This window comes from Felis catus, chromosome B3, assembly GCF_018350175.1.
Source record: "Felis catus isolate Fca126 chromosome B3, F.catus_Fca126_mat1.0, whole genome shotgun sequence".
Classification (NCBI taxonomy): domain Eukaryota; kingdom Metazoa; phylum Chordata; class Mammalia; order Carnivora; family Felidae; genus Felis; species Felis catus.
In genome coordinates, this window is record NC_058373.1 from 27,686,933 (window position 1) to 27,714,361 (window position 27,429).

The following is a 27,429-nucleotide window of genomic DNA, read 5'->3' on the forward strand; positions in this document are numbered from 1 at the left end:
AAAACAGATCAATAAAACTAGGAGCTGGTTCTTTGAAAGAATTACTAAATTTGAAAATCCCTAGCCAGACTTATCAAAAACAAAAGAAAAAGGACCAAATAGATAAAATCATGAATAAAGAGGAAAGATCACAATCAATACCACAGAAATACAAACATTCATAAGAGAATATTATGAAAAATTTTAAGCTTACAAATTGGGCAATCTGGAAGAAAAGAATAAATTCCTAGAAACCCACAAACTACCAGAACTGAAATAGGAAGAAATAGAAAATCTTACTAGACCCATAACCAGCAAAGAAATTGAATCAGTAATCAAAAATCTCCCAACAAACAAAAGTCCAGGACCAGATGACTTCTCAAAGGAATTCTACCAGACGTTTAAAGAAGAATTAATGCCTACTCTTTTCAAACTGTTCGAAAAAATAGAAATTGAAAGGGCGCCCGGAAAGCTCAGTATGTTGAGCATCAGACTTCGGCTCAGGTCATGATCTCACAGTTGGTGGGTTCGAGCCCTCCACCAGGCTCTGTGCTGACAGCTCAGAACCTGGAGCCTATTTTGGATTCTGTTTCTCCCTCTCTCTCTGTCCCTCCCCTGCTCACCCTCTCTCTCTCTCTCTCAAAAGTAAACATTAAAAATTTTTTAATAAAAAAATAGCAATTAAAAGAAAATGTCAAAACTCCTTCTACAAGACCAGCATTACCTTGATTCCAAAACCAGACAAAGACCCCACTAAACAGGAGATTTACAGACAAATATCTCTGATGAACCTGGATGCATAAATTCTCAGCAAGATACTAGTAAATTGAACCCAACAGTACATTAAAAGAATTAACACAATCAAGTGGGGATTTTTCCTGGGCTGCAAGAGTGGTTGAATATTTGCAAATTAATCAACATGATACACCACATTAATAAAGAATAAGAACCAAATGATCCTCTCAATAGATGCAAAAAAAGCATTTGAAAAAATACAGCATCCATTCTTGATTTAAAAAAAAAAAAAACCCTCAAGAAAGTAGACACAGAGGGAACATACCTCAACATCCTAAAGGCCATATACAAAAGATCCACAGCAAATTTCATCCTCGATTGGGAAAAGCTGTGAGCTTTTCCTCTATGGTCAGTAAGAACACAAGGATGTCAACTCTCAACACTGTTATTTAATATACTACTGGAGGTCATAGCCTCAGCAATCAGACAACAAAAAGAAATCAAAGACAATAATATTGACAGGGAAGAAGTCAAACTCTCACTATTTGCAGATAACATGATACTATATGTAGAAAACCTGAAAGACTTCATCAAAAAATTGCTAGAAATGATACATGAATTCAGCAAAGTCATAGTATATAAAATCACACAGAAATCTGTTGAATTTCTATACACCAGTAATGAAGCAGCAGAAAAAGGAATAAATCCCATTTACAATTATACCAAAAAATCTTAAGACACCTAGAAATAAACTTAACCAAACAGGTAAAAGATCTGTACTCTTAAAACTTTAGAACATTTATGAAAGAAATTGAAGAAGATACAAAGAATTGGGAAAACATTCCATGCTCATAGAATAAAAGAACAAACATTGTGAAAGTGTTTATACTATTCAAAGGAATCTACACATTTAATGCAATTCTATCAAAATATGAACAGCATTTTTCACAGAGCTAGAATAAATAATCCTAAAATTTGTATGGAACCACAAAAGACCCTGAATAACCAAAGCAATCCTGAAATAGAAAAAGCAAAGCTGGAGGCATCACAAATTCCAAGCTACAAGCTATATTACAAAGCTGTAGTCATCAAGACAGTATGGTACTGGCACAAGAACAGACACATAGATCAATGAAACAGAACAGAAAATACACAAATGGATCCACATCTATATGGTCAAATAATTTTCAACAAAGTAAGATAGAATATCCAATGGGAAAAAAAGACAGTCTCTTCAACAAATGATATGGGAAAAACTGGACAACGACATGCAGAAGAATGAAACTGGACCACTTTCTTACATCACATAGTAAAATAAGTTCAAAAAGGTGAAACATCTAAATGTGAGACAAAGACTACCATAATCCTAGAGAAGAATACAGGCAGCAACTTCTTTGACCTTGGCCACAGCAACTTCTTACCAGACATGTTGCCAGAGGTAAGGGAAACAAAAGCAAACATGAACTATTGAGACCTCATCAAGATAATCTTCTTTTTTTTTAATTTTTTAATGTTTATTTATTTTTGAGAGAGAGACAGGGACGGAGTGTGAGTGGGGGAGGTGCAGAAGGGAGACACAGAATCCGAAGCAGGCTCCGAGCTGTCAGCACAGAGCCTGAAAGGGCTCAAACTCACAGACTGTGCGATCATGACCTGAGCTGAGGTTGGCCACTTAACTGACTGAGCCACCCAGGCACCTGAAGATAATCTTCTGAATAGCAAAGGAAACAATCAACACAACTAAAAGGCAACCTATAGAATGGGAGAAGATATTTGCAAGTGGCATACTGGATAAAGGGTTAGTATCAAAAATCTATAAAGAACTTATCAAACTCAACACCTGAAAAACAAATAATCCAGTTAAGAAATGGGAAGAATACATGGATAGATATTTTTCCAAAGAAGACATACAGATGGCTAAGAGACACATGAAAAGATGCTCAACATCACTCATCATCAGGGAATTACAAATCAGAAACACAATAAGATACCACCTCACACCTGTCAAAATGGCTAAAATTAATAACTCAGGAAACAACAGATGTCAGCAAGATTGCAGAGAAAGGGGAACACTTTCACTGTTGGTGAGAATGCAAATTGATGAAGCCACTCTGGAAAACAGTATGGAGTTTCCTCAAAAAGTTAAAAATAGAGCAATTGCACTACTAGGTATTTATCCAAAGGATACAGAATACTGACTTGAAGGGGCACATGTACCCCAATGTTTACAGCAGCCTTATCGACAATGCCAAACTATGGACAGAGCCCAAATGTCCATCAACTGATGAATGGATGCAGATCTGTATCCACATATATCTGTATATACATATCCATTTATATTCATGTATATGTGTGTGTGCATACACACACACACACACACACAATGGAATATTACTCATCCATCAAAAAGAATAAAATCTTGCCATTTGCAACGATGTGAATGGAGCTAGAGTGTATTTTACTAAGTGAAATAAGCCAGTCAGATAAAGCCAAATATCTTATAATTTCATTCATATGTGGAATTTAAGAAACAAAATATGAATGTAGAGGAAAGTGAAAAAAAGAGAGACGGTGAAGCAAACCATAGAGATCCTCAACATAGAGAACTGAGGGTTGATGGAAGGAGGTGCATGGCAGATGGGCAAAATGGGGGATGGGAATTAAGGAGGCTACTTGTTATGATGAGCACTGGGTGTAAGTGATGAATCACTAAATTCTACTCCTGAAATCAATATTACACTATATGTTAATTAACTACAATTTAAGTAAATTTTGAAAAAGAAAAATTTTTACATTTAATTTTATATTAGTTTTTCCAAAGACTGTATTTTTACTTGTGTGTGATCACTAACATCTGTATTCCTTCAGTTCATGTTGAGTTAATGTTTTGACAAAGATATCCTTGAATGCCAGAAATTTAAGAAAACAAGCCAAAAAAGAAAAAGGAAAAGAAAGAAAAAAATACACATACAAAAAACGCAAACACTTTTCTCAGTCTTTACCGATTGACTCTGTTCTGGGGTATTCCATCAACATTTAGTCTTCCACCAGAACAAGGGCTATGCTTGAGGTGAAAGTTGAGGGTCTTCTTCAGTCTTTTCTGGCCATGGATCTTGCCCTTACCATATATAGCTTTCTAAATTGCCCCTACAAGTGGGTATTGTTTATTATCCTACTTTTCCAAAGAATCTCCCCAAGTTTTGCACCTGGGGCTTAGGCACTCTGTGATACATCTCAACAAGTAATTTCTGTCCCTGATATCTGCAATTTGTTAAATCCCCTTACAGTGTTTCAAGCAACACCCACCACTTTTACTATCTGCTCCAGGTTAGGCAAAAGAGAGATGAGAGTCTCCTTCAGCTGGCCCCCAAATAGGTTAGAAGAGACACACACAATAATTTACAAGTAAGGTCTGCTCTTCTCTGTCTGTAACCAAGGGTCAGGTTTTAAAATTGGTCTGTCATGGCTAATACTGCCAACCATGATTGGGAAGGAGCAGGGCAAGGGCAAGTAAAAATGCCACAAAACTTTCCTACCACTTTCAAATTGCCTTTTACTTGGTTCAGCATTTGATTGGTAGCTTTAATTATTTTTTACTGATTTTTAGAGCTCTGACAATGTTTGTTCTGAGCATTTCTGCTTATTTTTCCACGTCTATGTGGGGAACAAGAGGTAGAAACTTCCGACTCTGCCATTTTACTGATATTATTCTTCTGAAGCAAGCTTCAAAATTTAGAAGAAAAAGTCCCATGAATTCATTTTCTTTTTCAAGATCATTTTGCCTATTTTGGATTCTTTACCTTTCCATGTAAATTTTAGAATCAGCTCAATAATTTCTGCTCCCCCCCCCAAAAAAAACTCCTGAGATTGTTTTAGGGATTGTGCTAAATCTATAGATCTAGGAAAAATTATCATCTTAACAACACTGGTTTCCAATCACAGTGAACACTGAATGTCTTTCCATTTATCTAAATCTCCTTTAATTTCTCTCAGCAAAATTATTCAATGTTCATTTATAAGAGTCTTACACTCCTTTTGTTAAATATAATCCTAAGAATTTTATTCTTTTTAAAGTTTTTGTGAATGGAAATGTTTTAATTTTATTTTCAGATTATTCACTACTCATGTATACAAAGACAATTGATTTTTATGTTGATTGTAGAACTGTGTTTATTCACAGACACGATTATCTATTTATAAAATCCAAACAAAAAATTGCAAACAAAAACATTACTCGAATTAATAAGTGAGTTTAGGAAGGATATAAGATCAATGCACAAAATAAACTATGTTTTATATATTTACAATGAACAAATGTAAATTAATGTTGAAAACACCATTTTAAAAATATCAAAAATGAGCTATTTATAGATAAATCTAACAAAATATGTCCAGGACCTGCTCACTGAAAACTATAAAACATTACTGAGATAAATTATATAAGAACAAAATAAATGAGAGATATACTAAGTTTCTGGATCAGAAAACTCAATATTAAAATATCAATCCCCCCTAAATTCATATGGGTTCAGTGAAGCTCCAATCAACATGCCAGCAGAATTTTTTTTAATTGACATATTGATGATAGAATTATATGAAAAGGCTAATGGCATAGAATAGCCAAAACAATTTTGAGATTTCATTTCAGAAAATGGCTTTCTATAAAGCCACAGGATACAATAAAAGGTGTTATGAAAGACATGATAGTCACATTATCTATACCCTGCCTTGTTTCACAAAGATTTTAATAGTTTTAAGAAAACACTTACTAACCAGTTTGTACACAGGTGGTACAACTGATTTGAGAAACTGCCCCTAGACTTGCTGGAGGTCAAAGGACAAAAGGGGTGCAACACTCTACAAACATCTGCCTGCTTCCCTTCTATTCAGAATTAACAGAAAATGAACAGGTTGCAAGAGGACTGTTCTCAGAGAGTTAAAAAATATGAAATCCCAAATTACTTTTTCAACACAATATTAAGCAATGTATTTGTAGCTTATCATAGCATTCTTTAGTTTCATTCTCTTCACAAACCTATAACAGTTAATAAGTTTTCAATTCTCTGAGGTAAAGAGTTGGTTTGCTTTTTTTGTTTGTTTGTTTGTTTGTTTGCATATCCAGTGATTTCCATCCTGCCTTACCTATATTAGGTTTGAAAGACCTCTGTGTTTTATTACCCACATGAACACATCTCTTCATTTTATACTTATTTTCATGAAACAAGAATTGCAAAATGTAATGAAGCCCTTGAATAACCTTTAAAAAGAGATGCATCTGGGGCAACCAGACAACACCAGCACATCTCTGCCCAGGAAGAGCATGCTGTTTGAGGAACTCACCTAAGTGCACAAGTGAGGATGGACTACACCCTCCATACTTACACCAAGCTGATCCTTGTCCTAAGGGCTCACACCACAGAAGGACTAGCCAACAGCCATTCTCCTGGGTCTTTTGTGAGCTGCCCCTATATGTTTCCTAGTTGCTGTTGCTCCCTCTCCTAGAAGCTCTACAGGGGAAGTTATGGCTCATGAGTGCTCATCTCTACCATCCCTGGGACCTGTTCTTATCTATGGCTGTTGTCTCCTGGCTTCCACCTACTCTCACCTCCCTTACCCTAAACCTATGGACCATCCCTGCATCCCTGAGGTCTGGCCCTTTGCCCTGATGAAGAGGTCCCCAGACTAACTCCCTAGACACTTCCTTCTGTTTGTCCCCCTGTTGAGGAGGGTAGAAATTTCTGGGCTCTATCCTTACCATGTGGGGACAGAAGGGTTGAGAGAGCTGCACAGAGGCCTTTGGTCCCCCAAGTTTTCTCCAATCCTCAGGCAGCTGCTGGTACATCCCAACTGACCTTCCTGAGCCCTCAGCACACCCTCCTCATGCTCTCCATCCTACTGTACCTGGAATCAGGTCCCAAGGGACAAGACCTCCTGCCTGTGAAGCCCATAATGGGTGTCTCCAGATTGCCTCCTGGTACACTGAAGGTAAAAGAATTTGTAAAAATACTCTCCTAGTTGTGCAGACTGTTACCCACTTCAATTAAAAGCTCTGTAAATTAAAAGCTCATTAGCTTTTCATCCCCTTTACATACTGGCTGGGACCATCCTAATGCCCCAACCAGCTGATACATGTGCCCCTGGGTCCCTTCCAGTGCTTTTGACCAGTCTCTTCCTAAATGAGTTTTGTCTGTTATTGGCCTCTTTCATTCTCATTTCTCATTTCTCAATCTCAATTGAGAATTTTTCATTCTCAATTCTCATTTCTTACTTATCCTGACTTTCAAGATTATAAGTATTAATACTCAGTTTATTGAACAGCTGACCTTACATGCATAAAGCAGGAAGTGCCTCCATTTTCTTTCCTGTCACAGCCTCTAAATAAGTTGCAGGCATACCTTGTTTTATTGTGCTTCCTTTTACTGGGCATTGCAAATATTGCATTATTTACAGATTGAAAATTTGTGGCAACCCTGTGAGGAGAAGGTCTATTGGTACCATTTTCCCAACAGTGTTTGCTCACTTCATGTCTTCCACATTATGGTAATTCTTACAATATTTAAATTTTTTCCTTTTAAAAAATGCTTGTTTATTTCGACAGTGAGAGAAAGCGAGCTGGAGGAGGGGCAGAGAGAGGAGAGAGAATCCCAAGCAGTCTCCACACTATCAGCAAGGAGCCTGACATGGGGCTAGATCCCACAAACCATGGATCAGAACACTCAACTGACTGAGCCACCCAGGTGTCCCTGCAATATTTCAAATTTTCCACTACTATGATATTTGTTTTGGTGATTTGTAATTGGCTATTAGAACTTGTAAAAGCTAAGATGATGATAAGCATTTTTAAAAATTTATTCTGAAGTTAGTTAACATTCAGTGTAGTCTGCTATTTTTGATTCTTTGAGGAACCTCCACACTGTTTTCCAGAGTGGCTGCACCACACTGCATTCCCACCAGCAGTGCATGAGGGTTACCCTTTCTCCACATCCTCTCCAACATCTCTTGTTTCCTGAGTTATTAATTTTAGCCACTCTGACTGGTGTGAGGCGGTATCTCAGTGTGGCTTTTATTTGTGTTTCCTTGATGATGAGCGATGTTGAGCATCTTTTCATGTGTCTGTTGGCCATCTGGATGTCTTCTTTGGAAAAGTGTCTATTCATGTCCTCTGCCAACTTCCTCACTGGATTATTTGTTTTTCAGATGTTGAGTTTGGTAAGTTCTTTATAGATTTTTGGTGCTAACACTTTTTCCTATATGTCAATTGCAAATATCTTCTCCTATTCCATCAGTTGCCTTTGAGTTTTGTTGATTGTTTCCTTCACTGTGAAGAAGTTTTTTTTATCTTTATGAGGTCCCAATAGTTCATTTTTACTTTTATTTCCCTTGCCTTCAGAGACATGTCAAGTAAGAAGTTGCTGCAGCCGAGGTCAAAGAGGTTGCTGCCTATTTTCTCCTGTAGGATTTTGATGGTTTCCTGTCTCACATTTAGGTCTTTCATCCATTTTCAATTTGTTTTTGTGTATGGTGTAAGAAAGTGGGTCCAGTTTCATTCTTCTGCATGTTGCTGTCCAGTTTTCCAAGCACCTTTTGCTAAAGAGATTATCTTTTTACCATTGAATACTCTTTCCTGCTTTATTGAAGACTAGTTGGTCATACATTTGTAGGTCCATTTCTGGGTTCTCTATTCTATTCCACACAGATACATAGATTCTATTCCAATAGATCCACAGATCTATTCCATTGATCTATGTGTCTGTTTTTGTGCCAATACCATACTGTCTTGATGATTCCATCTTTGTAATAAAGGCTAAAGCCTGGGATAGTGATGCATCCAGCTTTGGTTTTTCTTTTCAACATTACTTTGGCTATTTGGGGTATTTTGTGGTTCCATACAAATTTTAGGATTGTTCTAGCTCTATGAAGAATGCTGGTATTATTTTCATAGGGATTGCATTGAGTGTGTAGATTGCTTTGGGTAGTATCAACATTTTAACAATATTTGTTCTTCCAATCTAAGAGCATGGACTGTTTTTCCTTTTCTTTGTGTCTTCTTCAATTTCTTTCACAAGCTTTCTATAGTCTCCAGTGTACAGATCTTTTACATCTTTGGTTAGGTTTATTCCTAGGTACTTTATGGTTTTTTGATGCAATTGTAAACGGATCAATTCCCTGATATCTCTTTCTGTTGCTTCATTATTGGTGTATAGAAATGCAACTGATTTCTGTAGATTGATTTTATATCCTACACCTGTACTGAATTCTTGTATCAACTCTAGCAGTTTTTTGGTGGAGCCTTTTGGGTTTTCCATGCAGAGTATCATGTCATCTGTGAAGAGTGACAGTTTGACTTCTTCTTTACCAATTTGGATGCCTTTTATTTTGTTTTGTTGTCTGATTGTTGAGGCTAGGACTTCCAACACTATGTTAAATAACAGTGGTGAGAGTGGACTCCCTGTTATGTTTCTGATCTAGAGAAAGCCCTCAGGTTTTCCTCATTGAGGATGATATCAACGGTGGGCCTTTAATATATGGCTTTTATGATATTAAGGTATATTCCTTCTATACCAACTTTCTTGAGGGTTTTTATTAAGAATTCATTCTTGGATACCGTATTCTGTCAAATGCTTTTTCTTTTTTTCGTGTTTATTTATTCTTGAGAGACAGAAAGCATGAGTGGGGATGGGACACGAGACAGAAGGGGACAGAGGATCCAAAGCTGGCTCCACACTGGCAGTTGACTCTGATACAAGGCTCCAACTCACGAGCCATGATATCATGACCTGAAGTCGGACGTTCAACCAGCTGAGCCACTCAGGCACCCCTCAAATGCTTTTTCTGCATCTATTGACAGGATCATATGGTTCTTATTCCTTCTTCTATTAATGTGATCTATAATGTTGGTTGATTTGTGAATATTGAACCAGTCCTGCAGCCCAGGAAAGAATCCCACTTGATCATAGTGAATAATTCTTTTAATGTACTGTTTAATTCGATTTGCTAGTATCTTGTTTAGAATTTCTGCCCAATTCCATCAGAGATATTGGGCTTTTATTATCCTTTTTAGTGGGGTCTTGTCTGGTTTTGGAATCAAGGTAATTCTCGCTTCATAGAATGAGTCTTGAAGCGTTCCTTCCATTTCCACTTTCTGGAACAGCTTGAGAAGAATAGGTATTAACTCTGCTTTAAATGTCTGGTAGAATTCAATCTGGTCCAGGAATCTTATTTTGGGGGACAATTTTTGATTACCAATTCAATTTCTTCACTGGTTATGGGTCTGTTCAAATGTTCTATTTCTTTCTGTTTGAGGTTTGATGGTGTGTGACTATCTAGGAATTTGTCTGTTCTTCAATATCGTCCAGTTTTTTTGGCATATAATTTTTCATAGTATTCTCTCATAATTGTTTGTATTTCTGTGGTATTGGTTGTGATCTCTCCTATTTCATTCATGACTTTACCTATTTGGGTCCTTTACTTTTCTTTTGGAAAAGTCTGGCTAGGGGTGTGCCTGGGTGACTCACTCAGTTAAGCATCCAACTTTGGCTCAGGTCATGATCTCATGGTTCATGGGTTTAAGCCCTGCATTGGGCTCTCTGATGATAGATCAGATCCTGGAGCCTGCTTCAGATTCTGTGTCTACCTCTCTCTCTGCTCTCGCTGTCTCTCTCTGTTTCTCAAAAATAAATAAACATTAAATTTTTTTTTTAATTAAAAAAAGTCTGGCTAGGGGTTTATCAATTTTGTTTATTCTTTCCATAAAACAACTCTTAGATTCATTGATCTGTTGTACTAATTTTTTTATTATATACTGTTTATTTCTGCTCTAATCTTTATTATGTGTCTTATTCTACTGACTTTGGGGTTTCTTTGCTGTTGACTTTCTAGCTCCTTTAGGTGTAAGATTAGGTTGTGTATTCGGGACCTTTCTTGCCTCTTGAGATAGGCCTCAGTTGCAATGTATTTTCCTCTTAGGACTGCCTTTGTTGCAGCCCAAAGGGTTTGGACTGTTGTTTTTTCATTTTAATTTGTCTCTATGTATTTTTAAATTTCTTCTTTAATTTCCTGGTTGACCCATTCATTCTTTAGTAGGATGTTCTTTAACATCTGTGTATTTTGGGGCTTTTCAAATTTTTTCTTGTGGTTGATTTCAAGTTTCATAGCATTGTGACTGATAATATGCATGGTATGATCTCAAGCTTTTTATATTTGTTGAGGATTGTTTTGTGAACCAGTATGCGATCTATGTTGGAGAATGTTCCATGTGCACTCACAAAGAGTATGTATTCTGCTGATTTAGGATGAAAAGTCTGAATATATCTGTTACATCCCTCTGGTCCAATGTGTCATTCAGAGCTATTGTTTCCTTATTGATTTTGTGCCTAGACGATATGTCCATTGTGTAAGTAGAGTATTAAAATCCCCTACAATTACAGTATTATTATCTATGCATTTGTTTATATTTATGATTAATTGATTTATAAACTTGTGTGTTCCACATTGGGAGCACAAACATTTACAACTGTTAGCTCTTTGTGATGGGTAGACTCCTTACTTATGATATAATTCCCTTCTTCATCTCTTATTACAGTCTTTGTTTTAAAATCTAGTTTGTCGGCTTTAGCCTCTACTACAAAGCTGTAATCATCATTGACACAAAAACAAATACATTAATCAATGAAATAGAATAGAGAACCCAGAATTTGGCCAAAAATATATGGCCAACTAATCTTCAATAAAGCAGGAAAGAGTATCCAATGGGAAAAAGACAATCTCTTTAGCAAATGGTGCTTTGAGAACTGGACAGCAACATGCAGAAGGATGAAACTGGACCACTTTCTTATACAATACACAAAAATAAATTGAAAGTAGATCAAAGACCTAAATGTGAGACAGGAAACCATCAAAATCCTACAGGAGAAAACAGGCAACAACCTCTTTGAACTCAGACACAGCAATTTCTTGCTCAACATGTCTCCACGGCAAAGGAATTAAAAGCAAAAATGAACTATTGGGACATCATCAACATAAAAAAGCTTCTTCACAGTACAGGAAACAATCAACAAAACTAAAGGCAACTGATAGAATGGGAAAAGATATTTGCAAATGACATATTAAATAAAGGATTAGTATCCAAAATCTGTAAGGAATTTACCGAAGTCAACACCCAAAAACAAATAATGCAGTGAAGAAATGAGAAGAAGACATGAATAGACAGACATTTTTCCAAAGAAGACATCTAGATGACCAACAGACACATGAAAAGATGCTCAACATCATTCATCATCAGTGAAATACAAATCAAAACCACACTGAGATACCACCTCACACTGGTCAGAGTGGCTAAAATTAATAACTCAGGAAACAACAGATGCTGGTGAGGATGTGGAGAAACAGGAAACCTCTTGCACTGTTGGAGGGAATGCAAACTGGTGCAGCTGCTCTGGAAAACAGTGTGCAGGTTCCTCAAAAAAATTAAAAATATAACCACCCTATAAACCAGCAACAGCACTACTAGGAATTTATCCAAAGGATACAGGAGTGCTGATTCATAGGGGCACATGTGCCCCAATGCTTATAGCAGTGTTATCAACAACAGCTAAATTATGGAAAAAGCCTAAATGTCCATCAACTGATGAATGGATAAAGAAGATATGGTGTGTGTATATATATATATATATATATATATATATATATATATATATATATAGTGTGTGTGTGTATATATATATATATATATATATATATATATATATATACACACACACACACACACACACAATGGAATACTATTTGGCAATGAGAAAGAATGAAATCCTTCCATATGCAGCAACGTGGATGGAACTGGAGCATATTATGCTAAGTGAAATAAGTCAGTCAAAGAAAAACAGATATGATATATTTTCACTCATATGTGGAACTTGAAAAATTTAACAGAAGACCATGGGGGAAGGGAAGGATAAAAAATAGTTACAAACAGAGAGGGAGGGATGCAAACCATAAGAGATTCTTAAATACAGAGAACAAACTGAGGTTTGATGGGGGAGATGGAAAAATGAGTGATGGGCATTGAGGAGAGGACTTCTTGGGATGAGTGCTAGGTGTTGTGTGTAAGCAATGAATCACAGAAATCTACCCCCAAAAACAAAAGCACACTGTATACACTGTACATTAGCTAATTTCTCAATAAATTACATTTAAAAAATAGAAATAAATAAATAAATAAATAAATAAATAAATAAATAAATAAATAAAACCTAGTTTGTCTGATATAAGTATGGCTACTCCAGCTTTCTTTTGACATCCAGTAGCATGATAGATGGGTCTCACTTTCAATCTGCAGGTGTCCTTAGGTCTCAAATGAGTCTCTTGTAGGCAGAATATAGATGGATTTTGTTTTTTTTTCAATCCATTCTGATACTCTATGTCTTTTTATTGGGACATTTAGTCCACTTACATTCAGAGTGATGATTGAAAGATATGGATTTATTGCCATTGTATTATCTGTAAGTTTCATATTGTGGTGATGTCTCCGGTCCTTTGTAGTCTTTGCTGCTACTTCCCATTCAGAGTCCTCCTTAGGATTTTCTGCAGGGCTGGTTTAGTGGTCATGAACTCCTTTAGTTTTTGTTTGTCTGGAAAAGCCTTTATCTCTCCTTTTATTCTGGACAGACTTTCTGGATAAAGGATTCTTGGCTGAATATTTTTCCTATTCAGCACATTGAATATTTCCAGCCACTTCCTTCTGACCTGCCAAGTTTCAGTGGACAGGTCTGCTACTAACATTATGTGTCTACCCTTGTAGTAGACACATAAAGTACACAAAAAAACCTTTTGTGTCTAGCTGTTTTCAGAACTCTCCTTCAAATCTTTGTATTTTGTAAGTTTCACTATGATATGTCATGGCGTTGACCTGGTTTGTTAGTTTGAAGGGAGTTCTCTGTGCCTCTTGAATTTGTATGCCTGTTTCCTTCCCCAGATTAGGGAAATTCTCAGCTATACTTTGCTCAAATAAACCTTCTGCCCCTTTTTCTCACTCTTCTCCTGAGACTCCTATGATTTGGATATTTTTTAGTTTCTTGGAATCACTTAATTCTCCTAGTCTCCCCTCATGTTCTAGTAATTTCCTTTCCCTCTTTTTTTCAGCTTAATTTTTTTTCTGTAAGTTTATCTTCTACTTAACCTATTCTCTCCTCCACTTCCTCCATCTTTGCAGTCACTGTATCATTTGTTTTGCATCTCAGTTATAGCATTTTTAAATTTATCCTGACTAGTTCCTAGGTCTTTGATGTCTGCAGAAAGGTTTTCTCTGGTGTCCTGTGTGCTTTTTTCAAGCCCAGCTAGTAGTCTTATGACTGTTATTCTAAATTGTTGTCAGATATATTGTTTATATCTGTTTTGAGCAAATCTCTGGCTGTCATTTCTTCCTGAATTTTCTTTTGAGGAGAGTTCTTCTGTTTCATTATTTTGGCTAGGTTTCTGTCTTTTACATGTTTTAATAGCTTGTTATATGTCCCATACCTGCAAGTACTACTATATCAAGTAGGGGTCATACACTATCCAGGGCCTGGCACTTCAGGAATTTTTTGGTGTGTTGCATACACTCTATTGTGGCATTTTGGCTGCTCTATCCCACTGGTCAGTCCTCTTCAAAGCTCCTCCTTTCTTGTAGTGGTGGAGTGTTTGGACCTTCAACCAGTTGTGCTTTGATTTGTTCACTGAAGTAGCCCTATAAAAAAAGGAAAGGGGGGGGGGAAGCCTGATCCCACACAAAGAGAAAAATGAAAAGAGAGAAAAGAAGACTAAACAGAGAGTATAAGTCTTAATCCAGAGAGAGAGAAAATCAAATAAAGAAAAAGAAGATATTGGAAAGGTGTAAAAAGAGTAAAAATGCCTGACTAAACAGCAAAAAAAGCAGAAAAAAATTTTATATATATATATATATATATATATATATATATATATATATATATATCAATTCACCAAAAACAAATCAGAAACTATGAGCCTGATTCCAAAAGAAAAAAAAGAAGGTAGAGAGAATAGAAGAACAGACAAACCAACAGACAGAGAGACAAACAGACAAAAACAAAGAACAGTTGTCTGGTTGTGCCTTGGACCAGTGGCTATGCTGACCTGGAGGAGAGGTTGGCTGCGTTGGCTCAGTCAGTCTAGCTCCAGTAGAAAACCAGTTGCCAGGCATGGAGGAGCGGGGTTTGGTGTAAGCCCGCCTCCACTGGGGGACTGCTGTGCTGCTTCCCTGAAGTCCCTCCATGTTGGTGTTTGGGAGAAAAATGGCCAACACTCCAAACTCTCTCCCAACCGGGGGTCTCAAACCATGCTATTTAGGCAGCCATCACAGAATAGCACAGTTAGCTTGCCCTGCTCCACAGTTCTCCTGCGCCTTCTAGGCATTCGACTGGGATTCAAACCCTGATGTCTTAAACGGTCCTGCACTGTGGGGACCCTGTCCAGCTGTAGGGCCCCTCAGCCCTGCTGATAAAAGGCCTTTGGCTGCCACCAAAGGGTCTTTTGTCCTGGGGAGGCAATAAATCCTCTTCCCACAGTACTGGAAGAAAGGGACTATTCTCTCCAGTGAGCCCCTGAGATTGCTACAGCACCCTGGGCTGGCTCCTTCTCCCGCCAGGCGTGCACACACAGCCGGCTCCAGTCCAGAGAAAGTTGGGCACTTTCATACCTCTAAGTTTCAGCTCCTAAGGCTGTTTGCAAAATGGAAACCAGCACTCTCCATATTTCTCATTCCCCAGTCCATGGTCTGGAGAGGTTTTCCTCTAATGCTAAGTAGATACTGAATCCCTCTCTCTTTCTCTCCCTTTTGTCTGTTCACAAAAGGGGTTCCCTCCCCACCTTGCCTATGCCATTTTATGTCCCCCAATTCATATACACATACCTCAATCCCTCCAATGTCTCCCTCCACCTGCAGAGATCCTTCTGCCACTCCGCAGGTTGATTTCCAGGGTGTTCCAAGTGATCTGACCTCAATACAGCTGTGTTTGAGGGACAAGGGAAATCCAGGTTCCCCTACTTCTCAGCCATCTTTGATGGTTACCATTTTTAAGCAATAAAGTATTTGTTAATTAAGATATACACATTGTTTTTGTAGACATAATACTATTGCACACTTTATTAGACTACAGTATAGTGTAGTCATAACTTTTATTTTCACTGTGATACAAAAAACTCATTTGAGTTGCTTTATTGAGATATCTGCTTTCTTGTGGTGGTCTGGAACCTAATCAGAAAATCTCTGAGATATGGTTGTATATAGATTTGTCCTTTTACTCTGACTCAGGTGGAGCCCATAGCTCTCTCCTATATCCAGGTGTAAATCTACATACAGTCAATCAAGGATGTGAGAAAGCCAGCCTCACACCCAGCCTCAGCCAACCTGAGGCAGTGAGTGGTGGTGGAGGGGCCCTTTTCCTTTGCCTGCTCCTAGCTGCCTGCACAGTTGGGGTAGTGGAGTGTGGCTTGGAGCCATGGCCAACTTATTTTATCTCTCTAGGGCCTCCCAGGTAAGGAGCTGCCCCACCCCCACAGTTCCAGGTGTGGGACACAAACAGGAAATGGCCTCCTCTAGCCCTTTACAAAATAAAGCTGGCCCTCACAGCTGGGAGCTGCCCACCCACCCCAGCCCAGTGGGAAGCTCTCCCATGGGCTAGGTAGCCCTGTGCGCATGCCTTGACAAGTGGACCCAGCCCCACCATACCTGCAGCCCTTTACTGGTTCAGGTGGGCCAGGCACCGACAATCCCCTACTCAGCTCCAGAGAGGCACACTCATGGGCAGGTACCTCTCCCCATCCCCACACACCTACTGTGCCAACGTTCTATATTCACAGGAACACAGCAGCGGAGCAGCTTGAGCCAAAGATGCTGATGACAGCAAACTCCCACGCATCAAAGCAGATGCCATGCAGAGCTAGGACCTGAGAAGGCAGTCTCAGACAAGTGGCAGGGCTATATACCACACTTGTATGTATTTCTGTGATCTTTGCTTTTTTCAACATTAGACCACTGGTACTGCATGGGTTCTGGCTAAGCAACTGCCCCAAGCAGGACTTCTTGCCTGTAGGGACCAGGATACCCAGATCTGCAGGGTAACCAGTATGTCCCTACATGGGTATGAATAGACACTTATAGCACACTTTTATACCTATTTATTATTTTACTTTGGTAAATATTTAAGGGTTTATCAATAGTTTTTTAATGTAAATCAAGATTTTTCTAACATGAAAAACAATATTGAAATGATTCACTTGACATTTATAGGAATAAAGCATATTTCAAGATACATATATATAAGCATATAAGGATACAGCATGTGCCTTTTAAAATCATGGAATACTTTTAACGCCTTAAAATAATATAATAAATTCCAAGTTCATGCTAAAAACTTTTTTCTATTTTTATAATCTTTTGGAGTTATGTTAGCTACATTTTAGAAAGAGCATTCATTTGAAACAGGCCAGGAAAGTGATCTAATGATAGAAAGATTCTTGCATTCCTTGTATAATATCTGAAAATTTCCCACAAAAAATAGGGGAACTACACTCATAAAACACAATATTTGTGACTTCCACATTTACCAGATAAAACTATTATAAACTCACCTCTGCTCTGTGAAGAATGAACCAAAATCCTGGTCCACAGAAGCCAAGCAGCTCTGCCCAGTTGCCCTGCTGGAGTAGGGGGATGTGGGGTCTACCCTGTTGACTCCCTTCAGTAGCCTGCGGTTGCTGGTGGCAGGTACCACCAGCCCTGGCCTTCCCAGGCCAGCACACATAGGAGCAGATGACTGATGTAGCTCCATCTCCAGCACACCAGAGGTCAGCCCACCATCTTTGTTCTCTAGATGCATGTTCCGTTGTCACTCTTCTCACCAGGTCAGCCAGAAAGAAACCACTGTTGATGAAAAGCAAACTGGAAATATTGTTTGCACTTCGGGGAATCCATATAGAATCCATGCAGTCTCTCTCTGAAGCATTAGTTAAGTTGTAATATGTGTGAAGTATGAAATGCTATTCAACTAAAATGCTCTATAAGGATATTGATTGATATGGGGGAAAATTAAGGATACAGAAAAAACATTGATAAACTATGATATTTTTCTTGATATAAATATATACATAGCATTTTCATAGAACAGAAGGCCAAAAAGACTCAGCCTCTGAAACATGAGTACCTCTGGATGGTGGGGGCTTTCTCCTTTGTTCCTGTCTATGCTATGGTTTTATGGGTTTTGCATCTAACAAATTAATACCTTTGTAATGAGAAAATAATACCTACTATGAAAATGAAAACAACTGCTTATTGAAAGTAAAATTAAAAGGTTATGATGTCCTACTCTTGGATTATATTTCTAACCATTACAATTTTATTCTTTTACATTTGCTAGCATCCCATAACCCCAGCAATAACCTTTGATTTGCAGCAGAATGGTTTGCTTTCAATGGTTGCTTTGAACCCAACACTCGTTGTGAGCTTTGGTTGAGCAGGATTTGCAACACTGAGAAGCAATGTACATGACTATGGGTTCAATGGGTACAATACATGGATTCACCACTCCTTGTGACTCACTCATCAGTAAGAAGAAGGTGGAGTGTTGGTAGAATATGCCTGTATCAAAAAGTAAAGTAAATACATTTACATTAGTTTAGTGCAATGCTTCCATTGTCTGGTAAGAACAAAGTCCACATGCATGTATGAACTGCAAAATACAAACTGTACAACTTTCCTGATTCCACCTACAAGTTAAATGCTCTCATATTTGCATTTAAAATTATACTTCAAAATAAAGATCAGGGATGACATTCATGCTAATAATTTAGATTTTTAATTTTTCCTTCCTTAGAATAATGACATTTTAAAATACTGTGACAAGTCAAGAAAAAGAGTGTGGAAGAAAGGAAAAAGCTTTACATTTTAATACTCTTAACATCACACTTTTCCTGTTTTTTGAAAAAGGAGCCCTACATTTTCATTTGCATGGGGCTCCAGAAATTATGTAGTTACCCCTACCAAGAGTTTGGAAAGGTATCCTCCTTGCTCTCCACTGCAATCTTCTCCCATCCCTAAAGTATTCCAGCTGCTTTAGAACATGTCATTGGAATGCCCCACCAACCCCTTACTGAAACAACTAATATCTTCCTGGTCATATCTCTTCATTCTTTGAAGATCTGAATCATAGCTTGTGGTCTTGTTTTACCTTTGCCATATTTTGGTTTCAACATCTACAGAGATGATGCTTCCCACCCCCTGGACTCTCAGTTATGTGATCACCTCAATGGCAGGGAGCTTCTCTGCTTCTTCATCAGCCAAACACCCCCTGTCCCCACTCCTCTCCCCAGCAAACCCTCTCCTCCTACTTGCCCCAACTCATTCTGTCAAGCTCACCTGATGTGTGAGTTTTCTATTGCTGCATAACAAATTAATACAAAATTGGTAAGCTTAAAACAACACATGTTTATAAGCTCAGGGTTTCTGTGGGTCAGGTGTTGGGGCAGGCTTAGCTGGGTCATTTTCTAAGGATCTCAAGGTGTCATCAGGCTTTTTTTCTTATCTAGAGGCTCAATGAGGGAAAAGTCTGCTTCCAAGATGTCTCAATGTTGGCAGAATTCACTTCCTGGTCCTATAGGACTGGGGCTCTGGCTTCTTGCTAGCTGTGGACCAGAGACCACACACTAAGCTCTCAGAAGCCACCCTCACCTTCTACAGGTTCCTGCAGTTCCTTGCCATGTGGACTCCTCCAACATGTCTGCCCACTTCATCAAGCAACCATGAGTCTCCAGAGTGAATCCACTGGCAAGGCAAAATTTTACATAATGTAACACAACAACAGGAGCAACATCCCATCAACTGCCTTTGCCATATCCTACTGGTTGGAAGCCAGGCACAAGGCCTACCTTTAACTCAGGGGAGGGAATCACACAAGGACATGACCACCAGGCAGTAGGGATCATGGGGGCTACCCTGGGGTCTGTCTGCCACCCATGGCAAAACCCCCAACATTGGCTTTCCTTCCCTGTGCCAGCATCTAAGCAGCTGAATGTAGCCATAGAGAACCCTCTGTGGTTCTGACAGTTTTACATGACTTCTATGTGCAGTGTTCCCATTGGGTCCTAAAACTGCCCAACAATTTTAACACATCTCCCAGGGCAATTTTCATTCCTGTTCTCCTCCATCTCCCTCCTTAAAATCCCATACACCCTCCCTCCTTTTCAACCTCAGCTGCTGCCTTTGCCTCTTCCTTCCTTCACTGACTGAATCAACCAGGGTCCAAGAAGGAAATAGAAGCTGAAGACCTAACCGTGGAACTGGTTACACAAGAGGTGGACATGCTGTGACACTCACCAAAGGCTAGCAATTAGCAACAGTGGGGAAATTTCCACCCCACCATAGCTGAGGAGCAGAGGAAGAAGGTGAGTGCAGAAACCATGGTGGGCCTTTCTGAAAGAAGGTGGAGTGCCAGAAGAGATGCCTCCCAAAGCACAGTGGAGTGGTAAGAAGTACCAGCTTACCTCTCCCCATCCCTCAATCTCCCAGCAGAGCTTCCTATTGGCCAAACTCAGTAGGAAGATGCTGACCTGGGAGCCCAAGCAGGAGCCAGACACTGAGATTCAAAGCAGAGAACAGTGAAGGTGATGAATGTCTCCGATAGCAAAAGTCCCAGAATTGGCACACTGACAAAACTAGTAGGAATGAGAATAAAATGTCCAGCCTCCCAAGTACACAACAGTTTGCAACCCTACTGGGTACACTGGAGCCCTCCCACTCTCACCTACTCAGTTGTATTGTTGCAATTCTCCTCTCGTGAAGAATTCAGGCCAGCATGGAAACATACTGTGATATCTGCCAACACTATAAAGATACATCTCAGGACTACTGCTCCCAGGAAGACAGAGTAGACCTACTTTTCCCTCTTTCTCTTGATAAATACAATGAAAACCTGACATTTTGTATAAAGCGACCATAAGAAGACTCTGAAAGGTAGAGAGAAGAAAGAAAACTGGTTAGGGACCCAAGAAATGACAGAGCAGTGAGGCCCCTGAATTTTTGTTTTGCCTCATATATCCCAGAAAGGGTGCTGAAGAAGTTGGCAACCTGGAAAGACCAACAAGCACAGACCAAAAAAGTCCCAAGAAAAGCATGCTTTTTTTTTTTTAAACATTTATTCATTTTTGAGAGACAGAGAGAGAGAGACAGCATGAGCAGGAAAGGGGCAGAGAGAGGGAGACACAGAATCTGAAGCGGGCTCCAGGCTCTGAGCTGTCAGCAGAGCCCGACGTGGGGCTCAAACTCACAAACTGCGAGATCATGACCTGATGCCAAAGTTGGACGCTCAACAGACTGAGCCACCCAGGCTCCCCTAAAGCCTACTTTTTCTAACCAAAGGAGTAGTTAAGGTGCAGCTTAGCAGGACAGAAAACTTTTAGGCAATAACTGCTTGCCTAAAATAACTGGAGCCAAACACTGCAAACCCATATCCACCCAAGACAGCAAAGGCCAAGTGGGGAGTCTAAACCTCCACCCTCCCCAGGCTGAAATAAAGGACCCAGGCCCCCATCCCTATTGGTGTCAGAGAAGACTTATGGGGATCTGGGATGTTCACCTCTACTGGGTGCTAGGTAGTCCCACCTGCTCCCTACACACCCCTCAACCCCTGTGTAGGCAGAAACCACACACTGGGAACCTAAACTTCACCCCTCCCTACAATAAAAAGAACCCCTCCCCATCTTTGCTAAGATGTCAGAGGAGGCCAAGAGGAAAGTCAAGACTTTAACCACTGCTTGGCAGTAATGAGGGCACCCCCAATGGTGTCACTAGAAGCCACATAAGAAGTAATATGGTGCTTTACCCCCTTCCAGCCAGGATGGTATCAGCAGAGGCCCAGTGGGGAGCCAGAGCCCCATCCTCACCCAGAAATAGAGAATCCTTCCTCATCCAGATGTAAACTGAAGCCAAGTGAAGAACTTGAACATCTAACCCCACCTGGAAGCAATGGCACAGTACCAGGCCTTTCCGCTGGTGTGGTGTCAGAGGAAGTCAGCTAAAAGAAACTTTAAATAGGAATACAGAGTTTCGTAATACCCAAAATGTTCAATGAAACTCAAAAGATTTTAATTAAAAAAAAATCAACTGTCACAGTGATAACCAGGAAAACCTCAACTTGAAAAAAATAGAAGAAAACAATTAAATAAAAGATGTTAGAATTATCTGACTGAAATTTTTAAAGCAGCCAAAATAAAAACACTTCAACAAGCAATAACAGACACTTGAAGCAAATGGGGGGAAAAGAGAAAATCCCACATAGAAACAGTCTCAGAAAAGAAGAGCCAAATAGAAGTGGAAAAAAAAAAAACAACAACAATAGCAAAATTAACACTCAAAGATGAGCTTAACAACAAAATGGAGGGGGGTGGTGAGAAAAGAACTGATGAACTGGAAGACAGAACAACAGAAATACAATCTGACAGTTTTTAAAAAATTAACAGAACCTCAGAAACATGTGGGAAATAATAAGATATTTAACATTCATGTAATCAGAATCCCAGAAGAGAAAGACTGTGTAGATGAAAAAGCATTTAAAGAAATAAGGGCTGAAAACTCCCCAAATTTGGCAAAACACATAAACCTTACAGATCCAAGACACTTAATGATATTAAAAAATGATAAATTCAAAGAAATCCACATCAAGACATAAAATAGACAAACTTCTGAAGACTAAAAAAAGACAAAGAAAAAATCTTGAAACCACTAGCAAATGACAATATACCTAGACAGTAAAAACAATTCAAATGACAGAAGAAGTGGAATATTTTTTCAAGTAATGAAAAAATAAAAACTATTAACCTAGAATCTTCTATCCAGTGAAAATATCCTTCAAGAATGAAGATGAAATCAGACCTTAGATGGACAAAACTAAAAGAACTATCCTAAAAGAATGGCTAATGGAAGTTATTGAAACATAAAAGGACAGCTAAAGGAAGGAATTCTGGAGCATCAGGAAGGTAAAAAAGAAAAAATGGAAACAAGAAATGGGTAAATATAACATTTTACTCTCCTCTTGGATCTTCTAAATTATGTTTGATTTTGAAGCAAAAATTGTAACACTCTTTGATGTAGTTATAAATCTATGTAGAGGAAATATTTAAGACAAATTTATCACAAATGGATGAAGTAAAAGGATATAGAGAAGGGTAAGGTTTTTCTAAATTTAACTCAAACTGATAAAATGATAACACTATGACAAGTATTGTATATATAATTTAACACCTAGAGAAACGACTTGAAAAAGCTACAAAAGAGATATATTCAAAAATACAGCAGATAAATCAAAATGGAATTACAAAATAAGACAATTAACCCACATTCCTAACATTAAACTTCCATTGAATATAAATGATATAAATATAATTAAAAGACAGAGACTGGTAGAGTGGATTATAAAACATGATTCAGCTATATACAGTCTACAAAAAAATTACTTCAAAAATAATAATATAAGTAGGCTAAAATGTGAAAGAATGGAAAAAGATATTCAAGCATTAATCCAAAGAAAGCACAACTGGATGTATTGATATAAGATAGACTTCAGAAAAATTATTAGGTACAAAGAGAGACATTATATAATAATAAAAGAGTCAATTTACTAAAAAGACACAGAAATCTTAAATATGTATGTACCAAACAACAGAACTGCAAAATATGTGATGCAAAAAACTAATGGAACTGAAAGAAGGAAGACACATGTACAGTTCTATAGTTGGAAATTTCATTTCCCTCTCAGCAATTAATAGAACAACCACACAGAAAATCAGCAAGGATATAGACGCAATGAATAACACCATCAACCAATAGGATCTAATTGACACATATGGAATACTCCACCCAACAACAGCAGAACATAATTTTTAAGTGCCCATAGAACATATACCAAGATATACTATACCTTGGACCATAAAACAAACCTCAGAAAATTTATTTTTTTAATATGATTTATTGCCAAATTGGATAACATACAGTGTGTACAGTGTGCTCTTGGTTTTGGGGGTAGATTCCCATGATTCATTGCTTACATACAACACCCAGTGCTCATGCCAACAAGTGCCCTTCTCAATGCCCATCAGCCATTTTCCCCTCTCCCCCCACCATCAACACGCAGTTTGTTCTCTGTATTTAAGAGTCTCTTACGGTTTGCCTCCCTCCTTCTTTGTTTTTCCCCTTCCTTTCCCCCATGGTCTTATGTTAAGTTTCTCGAGTTCCACATATGAGTGAACACATATGATATCTGTCTTTCTCTGACTTATTTCACTTAGCATAATACCCTCCAATTCCATCCACGTGGCTGCAAATGGAAGGATTTCATTCTTCCTCATTGACAAGTAGTATTCCATTGTATATATTAACCACATCTTCTTTATCCATTCATCAGTTGATGGACATTTAGGTTTTTTCCATAATTTGGTTATTGTTGATAGCGCTGCTGTAAACATTGGGGTACATGTGCCCCTATGAATCAGCACTCCTGTATCCTTTGGATAAATTCCTAGTAGTTCTATTGCTGGGTCATAGGGTAGCTCTATTTTTAATTTTTTGAGGAACCTCCACACTGTTTTCAGAGTGGCTGCACCAGTTTGCATTCCCGCCAACAGTGCAATTGTTCATTTTAGCCACTCTGACCAGTGTGAGGTGGTATCTCAGTGTGGTTTTGATTTGTATTTCCCTGATGATAAGTGACATTGAGCATCTTTTCATGTGTCTGTTGGCCATCTGGATGTCTTCTTTGGAAAAGTGTCTATTCATGTCTTCTGCCCATTTCTTCACTGGATTATTTGTTTTTGGGTGTTGACTTCGGTAAATTCCTTACAGATTTTGGATACTAATCCTTTATCTAATATGTCATTTGCAAATATCTTTTCCCATTCTATCAGTCGCCTTTTAGTTTTGTTTATTGTTTCCTTTGTAGTGCAGAAGCTTTTTATCTTCATGAAGTTCCAATAGTTCATTTTTGCTTTTAATTCCCTTGCCTTTGGAGATGTGTCAAGCAAGAATTGCTGCAGCTGAGGTCAAATATGTTGTTGCCTGTTTTCTCCTCTAGAGTTTTGATGTTTTCCTGTCTCACATTTAGGTCTTTCATCCATTTTGAGTTTATTTTTGTGTATGGTGTAAGAAAGTGGTCTTCTAGTTTAATTCTTCTGCATGTTGCTCTCCAGTTCACCCAGCACCATTGCTAAACAGACTGTCTTTTTACCACTGGATACTCTTTGCTGCTTTGTCAAAGATTAGTTGGCCATACATTTGTGGGTCCAATTCTGGGTTCTCTATTCTATTTCATTGGTCTATGCGTCTGTGTTTGTGCCAATATCATACTGTCTTGATGATTACATCTTTGTAATACAGGCTAAAGCCCGGTACTGTGATGCCTCCCACTTTAGTTTTCTTTTTCAATATTACTTTGGCTATTCAGGGTCTTTTGTGGTTCCATATAAATTTGGGGATTGTTTGTTCTAGCTTTGAGAAGAATGCTTGTGCAATTTTATTGGAATTGAATTGAATGTGTAGATAGCTTTGGGTAGTATTGACATTTTAACAATATTTATTCTTCCAATCCATGAGCATGGAATGTTTTTCCCTTTCTTTGTCTTCTTCAATTTCCTTCATAAGTTTTCTATAGTTTTCAGCATACAGATCTTTTACATCTTTGGTTAGATTTATTCCTAGGTATTTTATGTTCTTGGTGCAATTGTAAATGAGATCAGTTCCTTGATTTCTCTTTCAGGTGCTTCATTATTAGTGTAGAGAAATGCAACCGATTTCTGTACATTGATATTGTACCCTGAGACTTTGCTGAATTCATGTATCAGTTCTAGTAGTCTTTTGGCCTTCCATGTAGTGTATCATGTTGTCTGTGGAAAGTGAAAGTTTGACATCTTCTTTGCCAATTTTGATGCCTTTTATTTCATTTTGTTGTCTAATTGCTGATGCTAGGACTTCCAACACTATGTTAAACAACAGTTGTGAGAGTGGACATCCCTGTCATGTTCCTGATCTCAGGGGGAAAGCTCTCAGTTTTTCCCCATTGAGGATGATATTAGCTGTGGGCTTTTATGATGTTTAGGTATGTTCCTTCTATCCAGAATTTCTTGAGGGTTTTATTAAGAAAGGATGCTGTGGGGTACCTGGGTGGCTCAGTCGGTTAAGCGTCCGACTTCGGCTCAGGTCATGATATCGTGGTTTGTGGGTTTGGGCCCCGCATCAGACTCTGTGCTGACAGCTCAGAGCCTGGGGCCTGCTTCAGATTCTGTTTCTCCCTCTGTCTTTGCCCTTCCCCCACTCACACTCTATGTCTCTGAAAAATAAATGTTAAAAGAAGTTGAAAAGAAAGGGTGCTGTATTTTGTCAAATTCTTTTTCTGCATCTATTGACAGGATCATATTGTACTTATCCTTTCTTTTATCAATGTGATGTATCATATTGATTGATTTGTGAATACTGAACCAGCCCTGCAGCCCAGAAATGAATCCCATTCGATTATGGTGGATAATTCTTCTTATATGCTGTTGAATTCAATTTGTAAGTATCTTGTTGAGAACTTTTGCATCCATGTTCATCAGGGATAGTGGCCTGTAACTCTCCTTTTTCGTGGGGTCTCTGTCTGGTTTTGGAATCAAGGTAATGCTGGCTTCATAGAATGAGCCAAAGCTTTCCTTCCATTTCAATTTTTTGGAACATCTTCAGATGGATAAGTATTAACTTTGCTGTAAATGTCTGGTAGAATTCCCTTGGGAAGCCATCTGGCCCAGGACTCTTATTTGCTGGGAGATTGTTGATAACTGATTCAATCTCTTCACTAGCTATGGGTCTGTTCAAATTTTCTATTTCTTCCCGTTTGAGTTTCGGCAAGTGTGGGTGTCTAGGAATTTGTCCATTTCTTCCAGATTGTCCAGTTTGTTGACATATAATTTTTCATAGTATTCTCTGATAACTGTTTGTATTTCTGAGGGATTGGTTGTGATAAGTCCATTTTCATTCATGATTTTATCTATTTGTGTTCTCTCTCTTTTCTTTTTGAGAAGTCTGGCTAGGGGTTTATCAATTTTGTTTATTTTTTCAAAAAACAAGCTTAGTTTCATTGATCTGTTCTATGGTTTTTTTGGGTTCTATATTGTTTATTTCTGCTCTTTATTATTTCTCTTCTGCTGGCCTTGGGGTGTCTTTGCTGTTCTGCTCCTAGTTCCTTTAAGTGTGCTGTTAGAATTTTGTATTTGGGATTTTTCTTATTTCTTCAGATAGGCCTGGATTGCAATGTATTTTCCTCTTAGGACTGCCTTTGCTCCACCCCAAAGGTTTTTGACTGTTGTATTTTCATTTCCATTTTTTCCATATATTTTTTGAATCTCTTCTTTAATTGCCTGGTTGACTGTTCATTCCTTAGTAGGATGTTCTTTAACCTCCATGCATGTGGAGGTTTTCCACACTTTTTCCTGTCGTTGATTTGAAGTTTCATAGCATTGTGATCTAAAAATGTGCATGGTATGATCACAATTCTTTTATATTTATTGAGGGCTGTTTTGTGACCCAGTATGTGATCTATCTTGGAGAATATTCCATGTGCACTCGAGAAGAATGTGTATTCTGCTGCTTTAGGGTGAAAAGTTCTGAATATATCTGTCAAGTCCATCTGGTTCAGTGTGTCATTCAGG

General features: G+C 38.4%; 1 protein-coding gene across 2 annotated transcripts in view; it reads right to left on the bottom strand.

Moving 5' to 3' along the window:
* The window catches only part of OCA2 (OCA2 melanosomal transmembrane protein), a 495,166-nt gene that overhangs the window by 448,112 nt on the left and 19,625 nt on the right, over positions 1 to 27,429 (bottom strand). The window contains exons 1-2 of one of the 2 annotated variants that reach the window (XM_045058957.1): positions 18,146 to 18,363; positions 17,338 to 17,629 (exon numbers count right to left, since the gene is read on the bottom strand). In XM_045058957.1, the coding sequence (XP_044914892.1) occupies positions 17,338 to 17,585 (248 nt within the window). In that variant the 5' untranslated portion in view covers positions 17,586 to 17,629; positions 18,146 to 18,363. Of the gene's footprint in view, positions 1 to 17,337; positions 17,630 to 18,145; positions 18,364 to 27,429 lie in introns of those variants that run through there. The other variant, XM_003986906.5, reaches the window with a different exon arrangement.